This window comes from Apis mellifera, linkage group LG6 (assembly GCF_003254395.2).
Source record: "Apis mellifera strain DH4 linkage group LG6, Amel_HAv3.1, whole genome shotgun sequence".
Lineage (NCBI taxonomy): Eukaryota > Metazoa > Arthropoda > Insecta > Hymenoptera > Apidae > Apis > Apis mellifera.
The window spans coordinates 13,072,411-13,093,131 of NC_037643.1; the positions used below are offsets into that span (position 1 = coordinate 13,072,411).

General features: G+C 20.0%; 3 protein-coding genes across 6 annotated transcripts; 2 read left to right on the top strand and 1 right to left on the bottom strand.

Moving 5' to 3' along the window:
• The first annotated feature begins 1,521 nt into the window (after positions 1-1,521).
• LOC100578239 (cilia- and flagella-associated protein 70) lies at positions 1,522-9,614 on the top strand. 3 transcript variants are annotated; one of them, XM_016912889.2, is made up of 21 exons: positions 1,522-1,802; positions 1,930-2,025; positions 2,314-2,506; positions 2,614-2,784; positions 3,064-3,329; positions 3,417-3,593; positions 3,665-3,765; positions 3,999-4,129; positions 4,213-4,364; positions 4,486-4,637; positions 4,793-4,919; positions 5,321-5,464; positions 5,605-5,808; positions 6,704-6,837; positions 6,999-7,147; positions 7,395-7,555; positions 7,667-7,813; positions 8,046-8,176; positions 8,365-8,485; positions 8,661-8,810; positions 9,411-9,614. In XM_016912889.2, exons 2-21 carry the CDS (start codon positions 1,948-1,950, stop codon positions 9,552-9,554), a joined length of 3,033 nt encoding a protein of 1,010 aa, XP_016768378.1. In that variant the 5' UTR covers positions 1,522-1,802; positions 1,930-1,947; the 3' UTR covers positions 9,555-9,614. The 3 variants fall into 3 exon arrangements, with proteins under 3 accessions (XP_016768378.1, XP_016768377.1, XP_016768379.1); XM_016912888.2 differs by lacking the exon at positions 1,522-1,802 and having other exon boundaries at positions 1,835-2,025; XM_016912890.2 differs by lacking the exons at positions 1,522-1,802; positions 2,314-2,506 and having other exon boundaries at positions 1,836-2,025.
• Positions 9,615-11,041: 1,427 nt separating this feature from the next.
• On the bottom strand, positions 11,042-15,406 carry LOC552624 (asparagine-rich protein). The gene is made up of 8 exons (XM_624998.5): positions 15,210-15,406; positions 14,233-14,307; positions 13,890-14,090; positions 13,635-13,799; positions 13,391-13,540; positions 13,119-13,218; positions 12,807-13,052; positions 11,042-12,483 (listed from the first exon to the last, which is right to left on the bottom strand). Exons 2-8 carry the CDS (start codon positions 14,305-14,307, stop codon positions 11,099-11,101), a joined length of 2,322 nt encoding a protein of 773 aa, XP_625001.2. The 5' UTR covers positions 15,210-15,406; the 3' UTR covers positions 11,042-11,098.
• Positions 15,407-15,756: 350 nt separating this feature from the next.
• On the top strand, positions 15,757-20,061 carry LOC411875 (transmembrane protein 62). 2 transcript variants are annotated; one of them, XM_395342.7, is made up of 13 exons: positions 15,757-16,259; positions 16,367-16,478; positions 16,539-16,676; positions 16,902-17,222; positions 17,305-17,437; positions 17,571-17,726; positions 17,838-17,985; positions 18,144-18,266; positions 18,346-18,427; positions 18,678-18,806; positions 18,976-19,150; positions 19,273-19,500; positions 19,911-20,061. In XM_395342.7, exons 1-13 carry the CDS (start codon positions 16,056-16,058, stop codon positions 19,942-19,944), a joined length of 1,983 nt encoding a protein of 660 aa, XP_395342.4. In that variant the 5' UTR covers positions 15,757-16,055; the 3' UTR covers positions 19,945-20,061. The 2 variants fall into 2 exon arrangements, with proteins under 2 accessions (XP_395342.4, XP_026297136.1); XM_026441351.1 differs by lacking the exon at positions 16,902-17,222 and having other exon boundaries at positions 15,758-16,259.
• Positions 20,062-20,721: the final 660 nt, after the last annotated feature.

The following is a 20,721-nucleotide window of genomic DNA, read 5'->3' on the forward strand; positions in this document are numbered from 1 at the left end:
AAAAATTTAAAAAAATTTGTTGTTTGTTAATAAATAAATAGTTAATTAAAATTTAAAGAAAAAAATATGAAATTCACATTATGTAAATAATTTATGCTCAATAATAAAATGTAAACTTTATTCTAAGAAAAAAACAAGAAATATAATAAAATAATTTTTACGTCACACTTTTACACATAAAAGATAAAAAAGTTTAAAGTTACAATTCTATTCTGGAAACTTTATTTATCAATTAATGTCATTGTTATTTTCAGAAATTGCTTTCAATACTTATTGAAATGTTGTGTCTTGAGAAATCAGAAACATTTAATTATAAAAAATTTATATGGAGTTATGTTAATGAAATTTATGAAATTATATACAGATTAATATAATGCAATAATGATTTACCAAAATCGGAATACTCAATTTATTAATTAAATGAATTATAATTTATAGTAATAATTTTCTTTCTGTATAAATAATATTTATATAAAATTTTTAAATTTAAAATTTTATCGATTCAATTAAAAATACAAAAATTATGGTATTTCCAGTGTTTTAAATTTGCAATTGTTCAGTAGACGTTAGATATAAATAATTTTAATAACATAAAATTAATTAGATGAATTACAGAACGAAAGAAAAGATTTATTTAAAAACTTCAAATATTTGTACGTTTCTTTATTCAAACAAACATCTGTCTTTATGTCGCGATTATTAACAAAATAAAATATGATATGCGTGAAATAGTATTATTAACTTTTACTAAAAATTATAAACAATATAAATTTAATTAATAATTCGCAGGATTTCGATAAAATTTTGCTTTTTTCTTTTTACTTCACCAACTCTTCTACAAGGAGTTGCAGGAAGAAATGATGATTAAATTATGATTAAAGAAAGGTATACATTGCTTATGGCAATGATTCCATTTCAAAAAATAAAATTTTTTATAATTTATTCAAAGAATAATATTACAAATATTATTAACATCAAATAATTGGAAAATATCACAATTTACATTATAACATATATATTATAATACACATATAATAATAAAAGTTATTAATTAACGATAAAAATCTATATTCATTTTAAAAATTTTTTATAAATTTGCTATTTAATAATTTCTTTGAACAATTCAATGTCAAATTAACAATAAAATCGAAATATTATTACTAATTATTTAATATGAAAAATACTTTTGAATTTTAAATACAAATTATTAATAAATTTTATATTTATTTATATATTCATAGAAAATTATTTCGAATTATTGTTATAATTTATAAAAAGCGCTACAAATTTGTAAATATATAAGTAGTTATGTACAATATGAAAGAACAAAGAATTTTATGTGAAAGATAAAAGAAAAAAAATTGAATCCTATAATTAATTAATAAAAAGTATAATTCATTTAATTATTATGCAATAAATTATTTTTACGATATTTTTATTTATATACCATGTATTTTTAATTATACCTGTATATTGTATATTTATTCGTTATAAAAAAAAGACACATAATATTAAATATTCAAAATTAATATTGCATAAATCAAAAAGTAAAATTAATAAAGTATCATTTCAATATTGAAACTTATAACATTTGTATATTTCATATTTCAAAGTAATCGTCATTGAAAGATTTGTAACAACTCAGTTTCGCATCGACCGCTGTACTGTTCAGATGTGTTGAAGTTACGCGCGCTCGAATATATATAATTTAAAATTATTTCATATTTAAAGTATACGTGTTTTACTTACGAATGTGACAATTTAACGCTTTTTTTATTCGAGAATATCGATTATAATATTATGTAATCTATAATAATTAATAATTTTTGAAATTAATCTTTCATTAAATATGTTTTTTCGCATTTCTTTTTATAAAACAATTGAAGCACTGAATTGAAATAATTTTGATTTTATTAAATGACATTGCAGAAAAACATTATTCCTAAAATGGAAGAGTGGATACAATGGCAAAGTATAAAGAATGAAAAACATATCGAGATAACTATACATGCCATTGAAAATATTGTAAGTTTTAATAACGTATAAATTTTTTTTTTAATATAATAGATAATCTTTTCTTTAAATCAAAAATATATATATATACATATTTAAATGAATAAATATTTAATTAATATGAAATTTGAATTATTAATTATATTTATTATTATGTATGGAAATAATTTTATATAAATTTTTGTCATATTTTTATATATATAAGTAAATTATAATATTTATACAAAGAAAGAAGATTTTTAATAATTCAATTCGTGTGATATAACAATGTATGTAACAATACATTATTTAAAAATTTAGTTCAGAAAAGAGGATATAAATATACTATTCATAGTGGAACATAATGGTACTGTTTTGGGAGAGAGTAATCCAACATTAATCAAATCAACTTTTGATGAATTATCCATATCTATAATCAATTTTAACGTTAATTTACCAGTTATTCCCAGTGATAAAGAAAATATTAATTCAATTGTATCAATTCCTATAATAAGTAAAAATCAATTTTAATATTAATTCATTTTATGTATTTTATAATTATATGATAAAATTGTTTGCATTATTAATACATGAATTTCTAATATTTGTATATTTATATAGTTAAAGCTATAGAAATAATAGAAAATGATGAGGAATCTATGGTATCTAATTCAGAAGAATTTAAGAAAAATGAAAGTAAAAAAAAATCGATATTCAGTACAAAATCTGGATTATTTCCTACATCAAAATTATTTGGAATATGTAATTTTGATATAATTCCAATTATATTAGGTAATTAAAATAATTTTATTCTATTACTATTATTATTATTATTATTATTATATTCACAATTTTTTAAAACCAACAATTGATATTATACATATATGAATTATGAATTAAATTTTCCTTTTTCTATTTTTAATAAATTTTACATTTTCGTTGTTTTATATTTAACAATTTTAAAATTTTCAAATTCTTAATTTCAATTATTATTTTAAATTTTACTTCAAATTGCAAGATTTTAATGATGAAAGTTTTTGAAAATTCGAAAATATATTTCAAATTTTTTAGGTGAAAAACAATACTCTGAAAAATTAATTCTAGAAACGCCTAATTTTTTCTTTGATGGTAATCTAGTATCATGGCAGAATCTTCCACGTTTAACAGTAACAGCTTCACAGGATCATCTCCCAGTTAATCTTTCAACATTGATCACCGATGCAAACAATGTATTTAATTTATTCTATGTCACAGTCGAGAGTTTATACAACATTCCAGAATCTTTCACGGATAATTTCAAATATAAAGCTGGCACGATAGCGTATACCGATAGCGAGGTATATTTTTATTAGTAAAATTTTTTATCAATAGTATTTTTCTACTAATATTTTTTATCATTTCATGATTTTCATGTCTCATTCCAGATTCCAAAAAATTTAATTTTCGATCAAGGTACGTGGACAAAACACCGCGATATCGAGAGAACGAAACGATGGAATACGTTGCGTTACATAGAGAACCGTGCTCAATTATCGAAATACAAACTAGATTGTGATTTCATGGGAATTAAAAATGAATTCAAAAAGCAATTCGATTTAGCGGTATAAAATGTATTAATACGTATTAAATAGATGCATCTTTTATTGACAATTGTCATTATTTGATTTTTTAGAAAAAGATATCCCAAGATATACCTCGAATAGAATGGAATTCCTTGATTCGTTGCGTCATATGGGACAAAGGACTTCAAACAATACGAGATCATATTACGAAGTATGAATCTGAATATTTTTTACAATTTAATTAATATTATGAATGACAAATAATAATGATTCAGAATTCATAAATTTGAGAGATAACAGAAAAATATAATAATAATTAATAAATATTTTTTACGTAATAATAAATAATTTATAATTAATACTTATATTTTTTTTATTTAAAATAATTTTTACCATTATCATACACGTGAGAAAAATTTATTAGAAATGACTGGTTTTTTACAGATACAAACTGTGGCCTTTTCAATTTGAAATAACGACTGCAAACTCGCCAGTAAAATTTAAAAATGAATTATCAGCCAGGAAACAGTTGTATCAATGCTACATCGATATTTCGGAACTTCTTTTTCCAGGAAGTAAATTTTATCATATAATATAAGAGTGTATATGTATCTATAAAATTTTAAAAACGTGTTAAAAATTAAAATATTTTATCTAGGAACAAGTTGTCGAGCCGTAGGCCAATTATATACGTATAATTCAATAGATTTATCGGAAAAATTAGGAATAGATCAAAATATCTTTATTCTCGAATTATCGCGTAAAGAGTTAAAAGAAAAAGACAAAAAAAATAAAGTCGAAAAATCGAAGGTAAAAAAAATATAAAATTATTATTAAACACAAATTAAATTATGGATTTATTTTTTTTTAATTAAAATAAAAAATAATAACGGTAATGAAATATTTTATTGAAGAATATACATAATTTTAGAATTCGCAATCGAATCAATCAGAAATTGAAATAATAAAAGGTCAAAGTGAACCAATATTTAATGAAAATGGGGAACCTACAATTATAGTAGTTGACATCGAATTCTACGAACCTTTGGTTACTTGTAAAATCGAAAAGGATTTCACATATTTGTAAGTCCAAGGATCCTATTTTATTGTATTAAATTATAATTTCAATTTTATTTCGTGAAAATTTTCAACAAATAAAATATTTCTCCATTCAAAAGAGAAAATTATTAATTATTAATTGATAAAATTATTTAATTTTTAATTTATTTTTAATGTAGGATAGATGAAATAATGTTTAAAATACCAAAAAAAAAACCACCTTATATATACTCTAGTAAAGTAGCAGAGGAACAGTATAAACATTGTATTCAAAAACTGGCAGAAGTTCTTACAGAATCTTATCGAGTATGAGAATGTTCCATGTTATGATAAAAATTCTCTATTTTTATTTTATATATTTTATTTCTCTTCTATCAAAAATTTATAAATATAAAATTTAAAAAGTTATAAAAATATAAAATATTTACAATTTTTTATATTTTCTTAAGCTAGGATTTTTATGAAGAAAATAAAGAAAAAACTAGTACGGGTCAAAGGCCACAAGAAACATATTGCTTCGATCCAAAACTAGTAATATATTATTAAAAAGTATTTTCAAAAATTAATTTATTAATTAATGCAATCTTAATTTTAAAATTAGTTTAAACATGAAAAAAGATAATAATATTTAAAATATTCAAGAAAATTACTAATTAATTCTTTGTAACAAAAATATTATTATATATTTAAATTTCTTTAAACTTCAGGATGAAATAACATGTTTCAAACAATATCTTTATAAAACTGGAGTATATTTAAATATTCGCAATACGTTAAGAATGAAAATTCCTATTTTGATAGATCAAAAATTCAAATTGCCTGCAAATTTTATAGGTTCCAAAGAATCTCATGTACGTATATTTTTTTATATTTTTATACTTTTATCGTTTCATTTTTAAAATTATATAATATTAAATTTTCTTATATTAACTTTCTTATACTAATATTATTATATAATATCTTATATTAACTTTATATTATATTTTTACAGAATATTATCACTTCTATGTATGTATATTTAGTAGAGCAAATGCACCTTGCTCTAAACCAAATAATTGAATGCCGATTTACGAAAAACGATGAAAACAATTTAAATAAAAAAGAAGAATATGTAAACTTACAAATGACATATTTTTATGCTGAAGAAAGTTATGAACTTGGAAATCTGGATGAAGCTAAACAAAATTACTTAAAAGTAAATTATAAAATATCATTATTTAATTAATTAATTATTATAATTAATAATTATATAACATGCATATGCATATGAATCTCTCTCAAAGATTATATTCTCTTAATATAATATAATTGAAATTTTTTATAAAATATTAAAATATTAAAAATTGACAAGATTAAAATAAAAATTTTTTGAATTTATAATTTTATATATAAATAAAAAAATATAATGAAAGAAAAAAAATGATATGCGAAATTTTTTTCGAATTCTTAAAATAGGCTTTAAATTACATATATCATTCATATGTTTTGTAAAGTCATCATTTTAAAGATATATTATATCCGAGAAAATAACATATTTTTTAATTTCATTCAAAATATAATATATTATAATTTTTTAAAAGATATGATAAAAATCCAAATAATAATCTTATAATCCTTATCTGAGATTACATGTCAAGAATAAGAATAAGAAAAACAAATATAAAAAAAAAGCATAAAGATGGTAAAAATCAGCGTCATCTATTTTTTCTGAAGAATTGTTATCTAATTGTTATTTAAGAGACAATCATTATTACTCCATTTTTATTCTTGTTTTATTATTTGCTCTTTTTATCTATATTTATTCTATTATTTATATTTCATTTGCAATATTCTAGAATTGACATTGATTCCTCAATTTTTATCTTATTTTTATCTTCTTCTCATTATTTGCTCTTCTTATCTATATTTATTCTGCAAAATTTAAATTCTCAAGTGATGATTCTGATTAACTTTATTGTCTTTTAAAATAGAAATATAAAATATATATAAAATTTATGAAGATATATAAAATATGATATAATATATATATATATATATATTAATTTAATTAATATTTCATAAATATAATAATAATCTTATTATTTTCTCAGCTGATAGAATCGAATAAAAATGATCCATATACTTGGACATTATATGCAGTTTTTCTTAAGAAAATAGGTGATTTAGAAGGTGCAAAGCAATGTTGTTTAGAAGCAATTATGTTAAATCGACAACACCCAATTGCGTATGTAAAGTAACATTATCTAATAGCACTCATTATAACTTTTATAATTTTTCTGTAATATTTCTGATAGAATTTATAAAAAAATTAAAATAATATATAATATAATCTTTATTAGAATAATTATACAATATATATTATATTGTAAACTATAATGATTTTAGATTATTAATATACGCAATGATCTTCTTTGAGAAAAAAGAATACAAAAAGGCTGAGATTTTTTTGAGAGCCATTGTGTATTTACATCCACGCTTCTTTGAAGGCTGGGCAATTTTACATCTTTTCTTTATACGAACCGAATACTTTCCAGGTATAAAAATTTTTAATATAATTACTACTTAGCTTATAAAATAAATAAATTCAATTATATGAGATATATTGTTATATACATAAAATTAACGATAAAAATTTTGACAAAATATATGTATAATAAATTAAAATATAGCAAAAATAATATATAATAATAATAATATATAAAATATAAAGAAAATACAAATAAACGAATTAAAAAATGCAAATAAATGAAAATGTATTTAGCATTTTATTTCATATTTTAGGAATGGATCTCACGCTTCGTATAGCAGAAAAATGTATGCAAGACAAAACTCGTACTGTAATACTTGATCAAAAACCGCTTTTATGGTCCATGGATTATTGTCCAAAGAATAATTTATATATAAATGTTGTAATATTTTTATTGAAATTGAACTTTTGTGAGGTAAAATATCTTTAATTGTTTTGTTTTAAAAAATAAGAGTAAAGTAAAAAAAAAAATTATAATAAAAAGCAATTTGTGTAAATATATCTTCAAAAATATAACAATATTCAGTTTGCAGAAATGGCATTAGCAGAGGAAATGTCACTTTCCAATCGATCAATTCATGTCTTGTATTATATGGCAGTGGCACATTATTTATGTAACAGATATGAAGATGCATTATCTCATTTAAACGAAATTCGATGCAATTATGGAATGGTTTATAATTCAAATTTTACCAATAATTTATTAAATATAAAAATCAAAAATATAATGATCTAGATATCTTGTAACTAGCAATAAAATTATAAACAAAATAATTTTCAAAGAAAAAATAATCAAAAAATTAATAGAAGAAATAATTATTTTAAATAATTTAAAATATTACGTTTAAATAATTATAAACAAATTGCTACGAAATTTTTTAATATCTTTTAATTAATTTATTCAGGATTATTCAATTAGTAGTCTAATGGGCCACTGTTACTTCAAAATAGGAAATATCGAAAAAGCAATAGAATTCTATCAACATGCGCATATGCTTTTCGATAGGCCTAAAGATTTGCATTTAGTAGAAATTAGGTAATTAATAAAAAATATCAAACAATAATTTTTAATTAATTTGTTCAAAATCTTTATAGAATATATAATGTGAAGTATATGAATATATTCTATTTTCTATATTGTGAATAAATAATTTGATATTTTGAATAAATATCAAAATATAAATGAAATAATAAAATAGATGTATTTTCATTCATTAATTATAGATTGGGATATCATTATCATAATCAAGGTGATTTTGACCGAGCAAAAAGAATTTTTTTGAGTGTATGCAAATTTTCACCCTCTTGCTTAAGCTGGCTAGGGGTTGGTAAAAGTTGTTATGAGGTATTTATATACATAATAATATATATTATATATATAATTTATATATATTACTAAATTATTTTATTACTATATATACTAACATAATTAATTTAAAATCTTGTTTAGTAATTAGCATTGCTGACATATGTCTCCAATTTTTAAATCCTCTTTTTTTTCTATACATATTTTATTTCAGTCAGGTCAATTTCATGAAGCAGAAATGTCCTTCTTAGAAGCAAACAGGATTAATAATCAGAATTCAGAAGTATGGGGTTACTTATGTCTTTTGAACATGACTCTTCGAAGATACGACGAATTTATACAATGTTATGCAGAAATGATGAAAGTAAGTTCATGTAGTTATATAATATAGTTTCTTATATTTATTATTAAAATTTTATCTTTCATTATATGAAAGATAGTATGAAGTTTTCTAATTATTTATAATGAAATTAATCTTTAAGAACTTTTATGATATTCTATTCTAGTGCGATATTTTAGTATTTTGTAAAATTATTTTTTGATGTCCTGAAATCATATTTTGATACTCTCTATGAAGAATATTAATCTTTAATATTAATCTATAAATCAATTAATAAAAATAATAAGATTAAAAATGCTCTTTAAATTTTAATGTTTTTAATATATATAATTTGTTCAAAAATAAATTAATAAACAATATTCTTTATTATGATATAATTTTCATATTTTTTTTACTCAAATGAAATCTATATAATTAGATTGGAAGTAAAAGTCTTAATGAAATATTAAATAATATTAATATAAAATAATAATTATTTCAAAAATTTATAATGAAAAAAATATATAATTTGAACATATTTTTATTTTTGTAAATTTTTTTTATATAATAAAGGAAAAAATAAACAACAATATTTTACTAACAATTTTTATTGTTTATTTAATTTTTTTTTTTTTTTTTTTTAAGTATCAGAATAATCTTATAGATAAAAAACTATGGTTGAGAATAACGAATATGATGGAGGCTTTGGATTACACACCATCAAATTTAATAGAAACCAACGATCTTGTCGAGGATAATAATACAGAGGGATCTGAGGAACAATTTTAAAATTAATGGCACCATAACGAATTAGAGAAAAAAAGAAAGTTTGAATTAATAAAGAAAAAATCATAATGGCACTCATTTTTAATTATTGAAAATAATATAATAAAGAAAATAAATACAATTAATAAAAAATTATATTAATAACATTATTCATTAATCAATTTTAATATTATTACATTTTATCATTATATTTTTCATAATATATATTTTAAAAAATGTTAATTTTTATTAATTGAAAGTTTATATATTTTAATTAATTAATTAATTTGAAAACTATTAATCATAAATAAATATAATATAAATATCCAAATTTTTTTATGATGATAATAGATATTCATATTTTATAAATCATCTCCCTCTTTGAATTGTTAAAAATTTAATTTTTTTCAACACTTAATAATATCCTTTTTAGCTAATTATCTCATTTCATTTTAAATGAAAGATAAAACATAAAGCAAGCATATAACAAAATATCGTATAATAATAAAAAAAACGTGCAATAAATAATCTTTTAATAAAAAGAAGCAAATAAATTATATAAACTATAAAGTAACATAACATTGTTTTTAGACTAAAGATAAATAAATATAGCCTATAGTTTAATCTTATAATATTTAGAATATTATAAATGATTGCTTTTTCTGTTTTTTCTTTCTTAAATCAACAGTTCCAATGATATTGAAGTATACAACATTTTTTGTGTATACATATATCAATCTTCAATATACAATTAATTCCTATAACCAATTACAAAAATATCATTCAAGATTGTAATATCTGAATAGATGTTAGTATTCTATTGTCGTAAAATTTTATATAAAGTATCAAGAAATACGAATCTTGGCCTTGTCAATTTCTATGTATTATAAAAGCATTGTAGATTAATTTATAGTGTACTAATCCTTTGCAGTTCTATTTTTTTTAAAAAATAAAAAAACCAAAACGAATATTTTATACAAAATATTTACATTGTTTTTTTTAGTTGTAACAATGTAATATTAGAAAAAAAAAAAGATAAAAAATGGATTCTTCTGTAAATGAAAATAGAAGATAATCATATAAATAGTAATACATTATCTCCAATGTATTTAAAAAAAAATTTTCATTTAAAGAAAATATTAATACAAAAAATGATTAAATGTAAACTCACAAAGGATTAAATAGGATTAACGATTGTGCGCAAATAGTATCACTTAGTAATAATAATAATTCTTTCATTATTTTAAAATTGTCTTGTAAATATTTTGCTGAAAATATTTATAATCTTCAAAATAAATGTTTTAACTTTTCATAAATGTTAAATGATAAATTAATCAATTAAAATGTATTATTATTATTGTGAAATATTTTAAAATCAAATCAAAAATTAACAATTTAATTTTTAACTATTAAAAGAAATTTCGCAATTATTAGTATTTTCAAAATTTTTAAAATTCATTCCTAATAATACGTTAAAACAATAGTTTTTATCATAATGAATATTAGAAATGTTTCTAATATCAAAAAGGTGTAATTCATTACACATTTTATTAAGACTTGACATGTTTTTATTGCAATATTTTATCATTTATTTCGTTTACTTTTTCTTTATTTTCTTTTATTTCCTCAATTTTATCTTTACTTTCTTGTACTGAATTTCCATCCACATTTCCATCTGCAGGATTAAAAATATTTTCAGATTTTGTTTCGCAAAAATTCATAGTATCTTTTAAATTATTATCAGATACATTATTTTTCTTTGCTGTATTTTCTAAATTCAATATTTCTTTCTGTATTAATTGTTCTTTTTCTATTAACTTATTATTGCATACAGATTGATTATTAATTTCTATCACAGAATGTATTTTATCTTTCAATAAAGATACAGAATTATCTGTTATCTCCTCTATACTTTCTTGCACTGTAACTTTATTTTCGATATTATCACAGTCATTTACAAACTGTTTCATAACTTGTTTTGATTTTTGTTGATCATCTTTATACAGAAGATCTTTATCTATCTCAATAACATCGTTAAATATTTCATTATTTTCTAATATTAATTTCTCATTACACTGAATATTAATTGGAACCGATATTTCGGAAGACATATTTTCTCGTAAATCTTTTGTTACATTATTTGTAAGAGAATCTAAACATTCATTGTTATTTTCAAAATTATTTTTATCGATATCATCTTTGGTAATGTGTTCAAAATTATCTGTATTTAATATAGAAGACAAAGAAATTTCTTCAATTTTTATATCTTTTATCGATGATATTTTATTTGTTATCTTATTTTCAATATTTGATTGCACATTTTCTATATTTGATACTTTAATAGATTGAATGTTACAACAATTTTCTGTTGCATTATGTTCAATATTCTGTTCATCATTACATTTAATTTTTTTTTCACTGTTATGTTCAATATTCTGTTCATCATTATGTTTGATATTTAATTCAATATTATGTTCTATATTCATTTCAACATTTTGTTCCAATTTTATTTTACTAGGAGTTGAACATTCTTGAGTTTCATGTGTTTGTGAAATATTCATATTTGAAGAATCATTTTCGGTCATTTTTATATTTTCCTTTAAAGATTTTGATGATTTAATAACATGAGATTTATATTGATCCTTTTGTGTATAAGATTTAAATTCATTTTCGTAATGCTTATATGAATCACTATCTTCCTTTTTTATATCTTTCTTTGAATGATATTGATATTTTGTCTCATTTTCTTTTTTTCTTTGTGAATGAGATCTTTTTAAATTAGGAAACTTCTGATTATTAAAATAAGTTCCTTTGGATTTATCTTCAAATGATTTTTGACGGAAGAATGATTCACTTTCCGACGAAGGTGTATCGACATCTGAATGACTATATGTTAAACGAGTTCTTTGACGTGGTCCAACTCTTCCAGTTCCAGCTATACTTGGTGAATTCACTAAAATTTACATATTTTAAGAAACTTATATGAATCAAAATTAAACAAAAATCAATATATATATGTGACATATAACACGGGCGCGCTAAATATAAGTTTTTTAAATATTGTATTCTAATACTTTTTTACACAGAATATTTCAAAAAATTGATTCAAATAAAAAATAATACATTTACATTTTTTACAAATTACAAATTATTGTATTTGTAAAAAAAATAAAAAAATAAACATATCATTCAACTTTTTCCTTTTTTTCTATTTCTTATCAAATTATATAATCTCAGATCCATATAATTTTAATATAAATAAAATATATATATTACCTTTAACACTCATTACAGGTCCTTTTGTTATATTGCTTTGATTTACTGTGACTTTAATACTTTTATCAGTTGCAATGACAGTTCTTTCTTCAGAAGTTGGAGAAACAGGAGTTTTTGTGGATATTGCTGTATTATTTCTATGTTGGTCATAAGTATTATAAGACCGATTTTCATAATTATTGTAAAAATTTTTTGTTCCACGATGTGGACGATGAGTTCCACGAATGTAATTGACATGTTCATTATCTAAAAAAAAATAATTTCTAATATTTTTATGTAACATGAAATTTTAACAGTAACAGATGAACATACTATTAACATGATATCTCTTATCAGAATCTTTATCCTTTTTTGTAAATTCTCCTAATGTAGGCCTTGATGATTTTTTTACTGCATCATATATAATATGTACCTACAATGTAATATTTTTATATTATTATAAATTAATACAAATTAATAATAATTTTTTAAATATTAATTTAATAATAATAATATATTATTAATATTTATGAAATTTTTTATTTAAATTTGAAATAAAATTTTTATAATCAATAATTCAATATATTATAAAAATTTGTTTATACTTTATCATTATCCCATTCCCTACGCCAATTGCCTTCTGCAGTTCTTTGTCTACTAATACGATCTTCATCAATACGATTTCTTTCTGCTCTCCAAGCATCATATGCTGGTTGAGATTCATCTCTGTAATTTCCTTTATTTGATTTAATATCCTATATAAAATGTAATATATAATAAAATATAATAATAAAGTTCTTTATATTTGATACAATCAAATAAACTTATAAAAACAACATTATTACATACTTTCTGGTTACTCTCTCTACTATTAATTTTTTTTCTGAAACTTCCTTTTGTTACTTTATGATGAGATCTATTCCCATTATTTTCTTTTATGTATTCTACACTAGGTTCTTCTCTTTCAGAATCTGCTAAAAAATTGTATTTAGGATCCGGCGGTGGTCCCTCTCCCTAAATGATATTTTATTTTATCTTAAAATTCAATTATTAAATATGCATATAATAGAAAATAAATTTAATAATATAAATTCTATTATATACTTGAGCAAAAGAATGAATTTTTTTTCCTTCCCCAGCATGAGAATGTGATATATATTCATGTTTTTCTTTGGTTGATTTTGGTTTAATTTTAGGGGGATTTACAAATTCTGGTGGTTCTTTTCTCTCTGGCCAATCTGTTGATGGTACCATTTGTACCAAAGCATTTAGTTTTGCTGCATTTTTTTTATCTTCTTCAACTTCCTAATATAATAAAAATAATTTTATTATATAACAAATTTTATCAACAATATAAAATATTATAAATTTATAATTACATTAAAAAATATATATAAAATTTATTGTAAATTTTTATCATATTAAATATATTTGTAGAATTATATACCTCATATCTTCTTCTAATTTCTTCATTTTGTTGTCGAATTTTATTTATTTTTTCCTCAAGTGCATTAGATGCCATCTAAAATATACAAAATTTATATTGAAAAAAAATAAAAATTTTTGAATTCATTTTGAATTTAAAACGATATTATTTACGTTTAAAATTTAAAAATATGTAAATTATTCAAAATTTTCTTCAAATTTTTAAAAATGATAATCTTGAATATTTTAATTACATATTAGAAAGTATAATTATTTGTACTATTACGAGTATTACGAGTATAAAATACAAATTTAAATTCATATAATAAAATACATATTTAAATTCATTTTCACTAAAACTAATAAAATTATTTAAGATCAGATATTAAATAAAATATAGTTCTTATTTAATGGATCATATCAATCATAATAAGTTGAATATTTTTAACATCAAAGTATATATTCATGTCACGTTTTTATCGTCTTGCTTCAAGAAGAATTTTACTTCCGAATTCCTCCAAATAAATATTATAAAATATATAAATAATTTAATATATGTACAAGATTTATATTTTACAATTTATATGCTTTTTCTTTGCATATATAAAAACATTTTAAAAATAGGAATTTCATTAACGAAAAAAAATTAACCTTAATTAGCTTTAATTGCTATACATCCTATTAATCAAAAGAAAATTATAAGAAGATTCAAATATTTCAGTTTAAAAACGAATTAAATTTTGTTTAATCATTAAAAAAATTGAATTTTTTTTTAAATTAAGTCTATTTATATATAAATATTTATGTACATAATATTCATTAATTTACAAATTAAACAATACAATAGAATAAAGAGTTTTTACAAAAGTTTGGCGTATTAAAATATAATTTATATAAAACTAGGTTATATGAATGTACAATTGATTTCTTTGAAATGTAAAAATGAAATAAGTTTAATATGAAATGTAATGACGATTAAAAAAAATAAACATAACGTACGGTTGCAAGTAGCTGCAAATAGTGTCAAGAGAAAAAAAATTAGAACATCACGAAGAAGAACGTTATGTTGCTTCAATTAAAAATCAGCCACATATGTCACTATTGAGCACTACCCTTATTTTTCCTAAGAAGGACACATTGACACTGCACAACATTCACAGATGCCTCGATATAATAAGAAAATTATTAGTAAGGTAATTCCAGTGGTTTTCATTATGATATATAAATTTTATTTTTTATAAAACATTTCATTAATAAATATACTGATTTTTTCACATATTTTATTAAATTTTTTTCAAAATTATCTTTGTTAATTAAATATAAAATGGGATCATTTTTAATTTATAATTAAATGAAATATATAATTTAAATAATATTCAATTGCAATATAAAATATTTATTTTAACTATAAAAAATATAAAATATAAAAATAGTTTTATAAATCTTTATAAATTCAATAATTGTATACAATTTTTGAAAATTTCATAGAATATTATATTAAGTTGTAATATAATAATATTAATGATTTAAGTATTGAATGAATACCACTGTTACTGCCATGCGTAGACATGTCAACTCTTTTCATTACTGTTCTGCAATGATCAGAAATTCAATTTATTTGTATTCTGATATAATAATTATTAGTCAATCTTGGAAAATCGTAAAATTATGAAAGACCGAAATTCTAAATTTTTTGCTTTTAATAAATGGTGTTATTATAAATGTTATATTTATTATAAAGCATAACCTAATATATAAAATTTGTAAACATTGAAAATATACAGGTGGTTAATTTCCATAAGAAAATAGCCTCAATAAGAAAATATTTAAAACGTTCCTTTAAAAATGAAAATATCGAAATCTACTGTAATTCTTTTGGTCTTTGTATTAATGTTATCAATATTTGTAGCAAATGTTGCTGACCTGATCAATGTTGATAATCATGTATTAGATGATACTTTGCATAACACAGACATGAAAAATAAATGGTCACAATCAAAATTTTATGATATTGGAGCATCATTTGATCATTTAATATGGTTTCTACAGGTTTGTATTTTATAATAAAAATATTTATTTGTTTATAAATTAATATAATAATTTATTTTCATTTAGTTAATTTTTAAACATTTTTTATTTGCTTTTTTATTTTTTAGATATCAGATATACACATAAGTATATTTCAAGATCCATTTAGAATAACAGAATTAAAAGAATTTTGTAATATTACTGTAGGTACTATAAAACCTTCTGTTGTGCTTGCTTCAGGTAATTTTTTTAAAATTAATTTTTTAATATTTATGATATAATAATATAATAATTTAATAGGTGATCTCACAGATGCAAAAGCCAAAGATAAAATGGGATCAAAACAAATATTAGAAGAATGGCAATATTATAAACGTATTTTAGATGATACTGAAATTAGCAAAAGAACTCTATGGTTAGATGTAAGGGGAAATCATGGTAAAAAGCATATATCATTACTATTTATTAAAATACTAAATACTAATAATATATAGTGTTTATCTATATAAACTCATAAAATGAAAATTTAAATTTATTATTTATATATAATGCATAAAATATATATATTAAAATTAGCATTATATATTGTAATATATAATAATATTCATAACTAATTAATACAATTAATATAAATTAATACAATATTATTTAAATTTATTTCAGATAATTTTAATGTACTAACTCTTGAATCAAAAAATAATTATTATTCAAATTATTCTATTCAAGGAAAGAAGCATCCTAGATCATATATGTATACTATAAATATTGGTTCTAAATTATATACATTTATTGCAATAGATGCTTGTTTAAAACCTGGCCCACGAAGACCATTTAATTTTGTTGGCATGTTAGATGAGCATGAAATTAAAAGTATACATAGTTTAGTAAATAAATCCAAAAATAGTAATACGGATTTTATAATATGGTTTGGTCACTATCCTACATCCTGTATATTATCACAAACTAATATTAGAAATATTATAGGTAACAAAATTTATATATATATATTTATTTATATTTAATATACTTATAATATAATTAATATTTGTTTATAATATATTTTCAGGTAGACATAAAGAAAGTATGGTATATCTTTGTGGGCATTATCATACTCTTGGTGGTGCAGTGCCTAATATGTATACATTACAACAAGCAGGATTTCTTGAGCTAGAGTTAGCAGATTGGAAAGATAATAGAATGTAATATATATATTTTTTATTGTATTATATTACAAGTAGAAGCATATATATTTTTCTCGTTTTATATATCATTATAAGTAATTATAGTGTTGATTTAAAAAAAATTAATATAACTGTATTTATTTTTTTTCAGGTATCGTTTAGGAGTAATAGATCATGGTCAATTTTCATTTATTGATATAAAACATAAGGAATGGCCTGTAGTATTAATCACTAATCCTAAACATGCTTTATATATGATGCCTAGAAAAGAAAATATAATGTCTGTTATTAAATCTACTCATATTAGGTAAATATTTTTTTATAATGAAATATATATAATTAGATTAATGACTAATATAAATATAAGTATTTACTATTAAAAATTTTATAATATTTTTTATTTTTTATTATTCTGTAGGATATTGGCATTTTCGATAGCACTGATAAAAATTGTTGAAGTTCAATTAGATGATAAACTTTGGTTTGAATGTGAACACATTAAAGGACCTCTTTATGTTTTGAAATGGAACACAACAAACTATAGAGAGGGAATACATACTATTCGAGTTTAGTAAAATATATTTATTTATTTCTTAATGATATTTCTTTCATTAAAATTTTAATAAATTCAATAATTTTAATGCTTGTAGCCATATATAAGTGATATTATTGTTATATAACAATTTAGAGATTGAAAATTAATAACAAAAAAATATTATTACAGGTAAGAGTTACAGATATAGATGGAAGAGAAACAACAACATTTCAACCATTTGCTCTTGATGGATCACGTTTATCGTTTCGTATTTTACCTAGACTTATACTTATGTCTAATGTCAGTAATATTGTACGTAACATAATATATATTATGAAATAGTTATGTATTTATGTAAATTTATATATTAATATGATTTTTTCTTCTACAGTTTCAATTCTTATTTGGAACAGTATTGGTTTTATTAGTAATTCCATTATGTATACTTCGTTTTCTTCATATATTATGTGAAAGTGAGTAAATTATATGTTATATAATATGTTAACTATTATACAATTTAAAAGGCTAAATAATTATATAATATAATATATTTGAAATTTAAAAGAATAAAAAAGATTAATTTCAATTTATTAAATAACTAAATGTTAGATTAATTATTTCTATATATATATATATATATATATATATATATATATAATAATTTAACATATAAGTAGTTTTTAATATTAATTATAAATTGTAATTAAAATATTTTTTAATTAGGAAAGCAGATACATCGACCAAGATTCAGAATAAAATTTTTTCATTCATGGCTTAGAAAATTGTGGATATTATCAACTGTTGACCGTTTGTTTTTTCCATTAGTATTGTATGCATTATATTTAACAGTTGGTAAGAAAATAATATAATATTATTAAAAATCATATGTCAAATAGAAAAATAAATTCCTTAAAAAAAAATATTTATTATATTGCAAAATATTATATACATAATATACATAATATAATTTCATTCCAATTTTCAAATAGAAAATACTTTCAATTTGTAAAAAAATTTTAAGGTCCATGGGCAGTTGGTGAAGTAATAGAAAATCAAACAGGTATAATTTTTGCTTGGGGAACATTTATTGGAAATTCTTTTTTGCCTGGTGCTTTTACTTATGCTTATGGATTTTTCCAATTATTTTCTTTCCATCTACCACTAATGCTAATTCTAGCTAATAGAGTAGATAAACGGTAAGATAAAAAATATAATTTTTTATTAAATATCTTAAATTACATTTATATTTATACTATAAGTAAATAATATAATATATGTAATATATATATAATAATTAAAAAATTAAATAATTTTACAGGCTACAAAATACTACTAAGCCAAATAATAAACCATTGTCTAAAATTTGTTTTATTTTACAATATTTACCAATAATATTATTAATTATTATGCAAACATGTATGGCTTATTTCTTCTGGCTAGCATATGGAACATTAGCTACTATATTATGTCCTTTACGCACATGGAGTATTTTTTTAGCAATGATGTTATGGCATCAAGTAAATACAATGCCACATTCATGTCTAAGGTATGTATTATAAATTAAAATATTATAATCTAATTTGAACATATAAAATAAAAATTATTTTTATTACTCTTATATTATTTTATTTACTCTTTGTATTATTTCTGTATGAAAATATTATATAATAATTTAACATATAAGTAAAATAGTTTTCAAATATAGATAAGTAATCAAAAAAATAGATATACTCGCGATCGCTTAATCAAAATTAAATAAAAATCATAATTTCATGAAAGAAAAACGATATTCATGTAAAGAACGTTATTATATCATAAAATTAAATTTTATAAAATCTTAATCGAGATTAAATGTAATCATTTTTCTTGGGATTACTTACTTGTAATAATAAGCAATTTATTATTAAATATATTTCATTTTATCTGTGTATTAATCAATTTTTTTTTGTTATAAAGGTCTGCTGCAAAAATATGGTCTCCCCTTGGTTAGTTTATAGAAGGTACAATAATTTACTATGATAATATAGTAAATTATTATTTATTTTATATAATTCAAATATTTTCATATTCTTATGTATGTATTAATAAATTCACGAAAATATATATATATGTGTGTATATATATATATATTTTTTCATTAACTTCTTACATAATAAATATATGTATATTTAAATAATATACATAAATATAATTTTTATTTTTTATCTAATAAATTCAAAGTTTTAAATTTATTATGAATGAAAATTAATATAATATAAATTTAAATTAGTTATTATAAAAAAGTAAAAATTATCTTATTTATTTAAAGTAAAAAGTTGAAATAATCGCGATTATTTATAATTGTACATTATATTTAATAAGTTCCTTTTGAATGCCAGAATTTATTAATTGATAGAGTTAAAACAAAGACTGTTAATATATTATTATTATTATATGTTTAATAATATGTTATTTAATTTTAATAATTTATGCTTAAACATTGTTTTTAAATTTATAACTTAAAAATATTTCTCTTTCTTTTACATCTTTTTGTCTGTAACAATAATTGTGCTTCCACATTGTATTTTAATGTTACAGAAGTATTATAAAATATCAGGGATTGAATGAAACTGTCAATTTTTGTAAATAAAAGTTATTTGTTAAATTTTTAATTTTTAAATTATTTCTTTTCTGTTTTTAATTAATTTTATATATCAATACATTTATATAATTATAAATGCTTAGTTTTAATAATTATTTTGTATTAGATTAATAAAAATTATGAAAG

What these genes read in the sequence shown, in the direction of transcription:
- LOC552624 (XM_624998.5), bottom strand. Translation starts at nt 14,307, where the DNA reads ATGGCATCTAATGCACTTGAGGAAAAAATAAATAAAATTCGACAACAA. An exon ending in AAATTAGAAGAAGATATGAG is followed by an intron (nt 14,091 to 14,232) that starts GTATATAATTCT and finishes TTATTATATTAG; the next exon opens with GAAGTTGAAGAAGATAAAAA. An exon ending in TAAGAGATATCATGTTAATA is followed by an intron (nt 13,053 to 13,118) that starts GTATGTTCATCT and finishes ATTTTTTTTTAG; the next exon opens with ATAATGAACATGTCAATTAC.
- LOC411875 (XM_395342.7), top strand. Translation starts at nt 16,056, where the DNA reads ATGAAAATATCGAAATCTACTGTAATTCTTTTGGTCTTTGTATTAATG. An exon ending in TTCTGTTGTGCTTGCTTCAG is followed by an intron (nt 16,479 to 16,538) that starts GTAATTTTTTTA and finishes ATAATTTAATAG; the next exon opens with GTGATCTCACAGATGCAAAA. An exon ending in ATGCCACATTCATGTCTAAG is followed by an intron (nt 19,501 to 19,910) that starts GTATGTATTATA and finishes TTTGTTATAAAG; the next exon opens with GTCTGCTGCAAAAATATGGT.
- LOC100578239 (XM_016912888.2), top strand. Translation starts at nt 1,918, where the DNA reads ATGACATTGCAGAAAAACATTATTCCTAAAATGGAAGAGTGGATACAA. An exon ending in TACATGCCATTGAAAATATT is followed by an intron (nt 2,026 to 2,313) that starts GTAAGTTTTAAT and finishes TTAAAAATTTAG; the next exon opens with TTCAGAAAAGAGGATATAAA. An exon ending in CTAAACAAAATTACTTAAAA is followed by an intron (nt 5,809 to 6,703) that starts GTAAATTATAAA and finishes TTATTTTCTCAG; the next exon opens with CTGATAGAATCGAATAAAAA.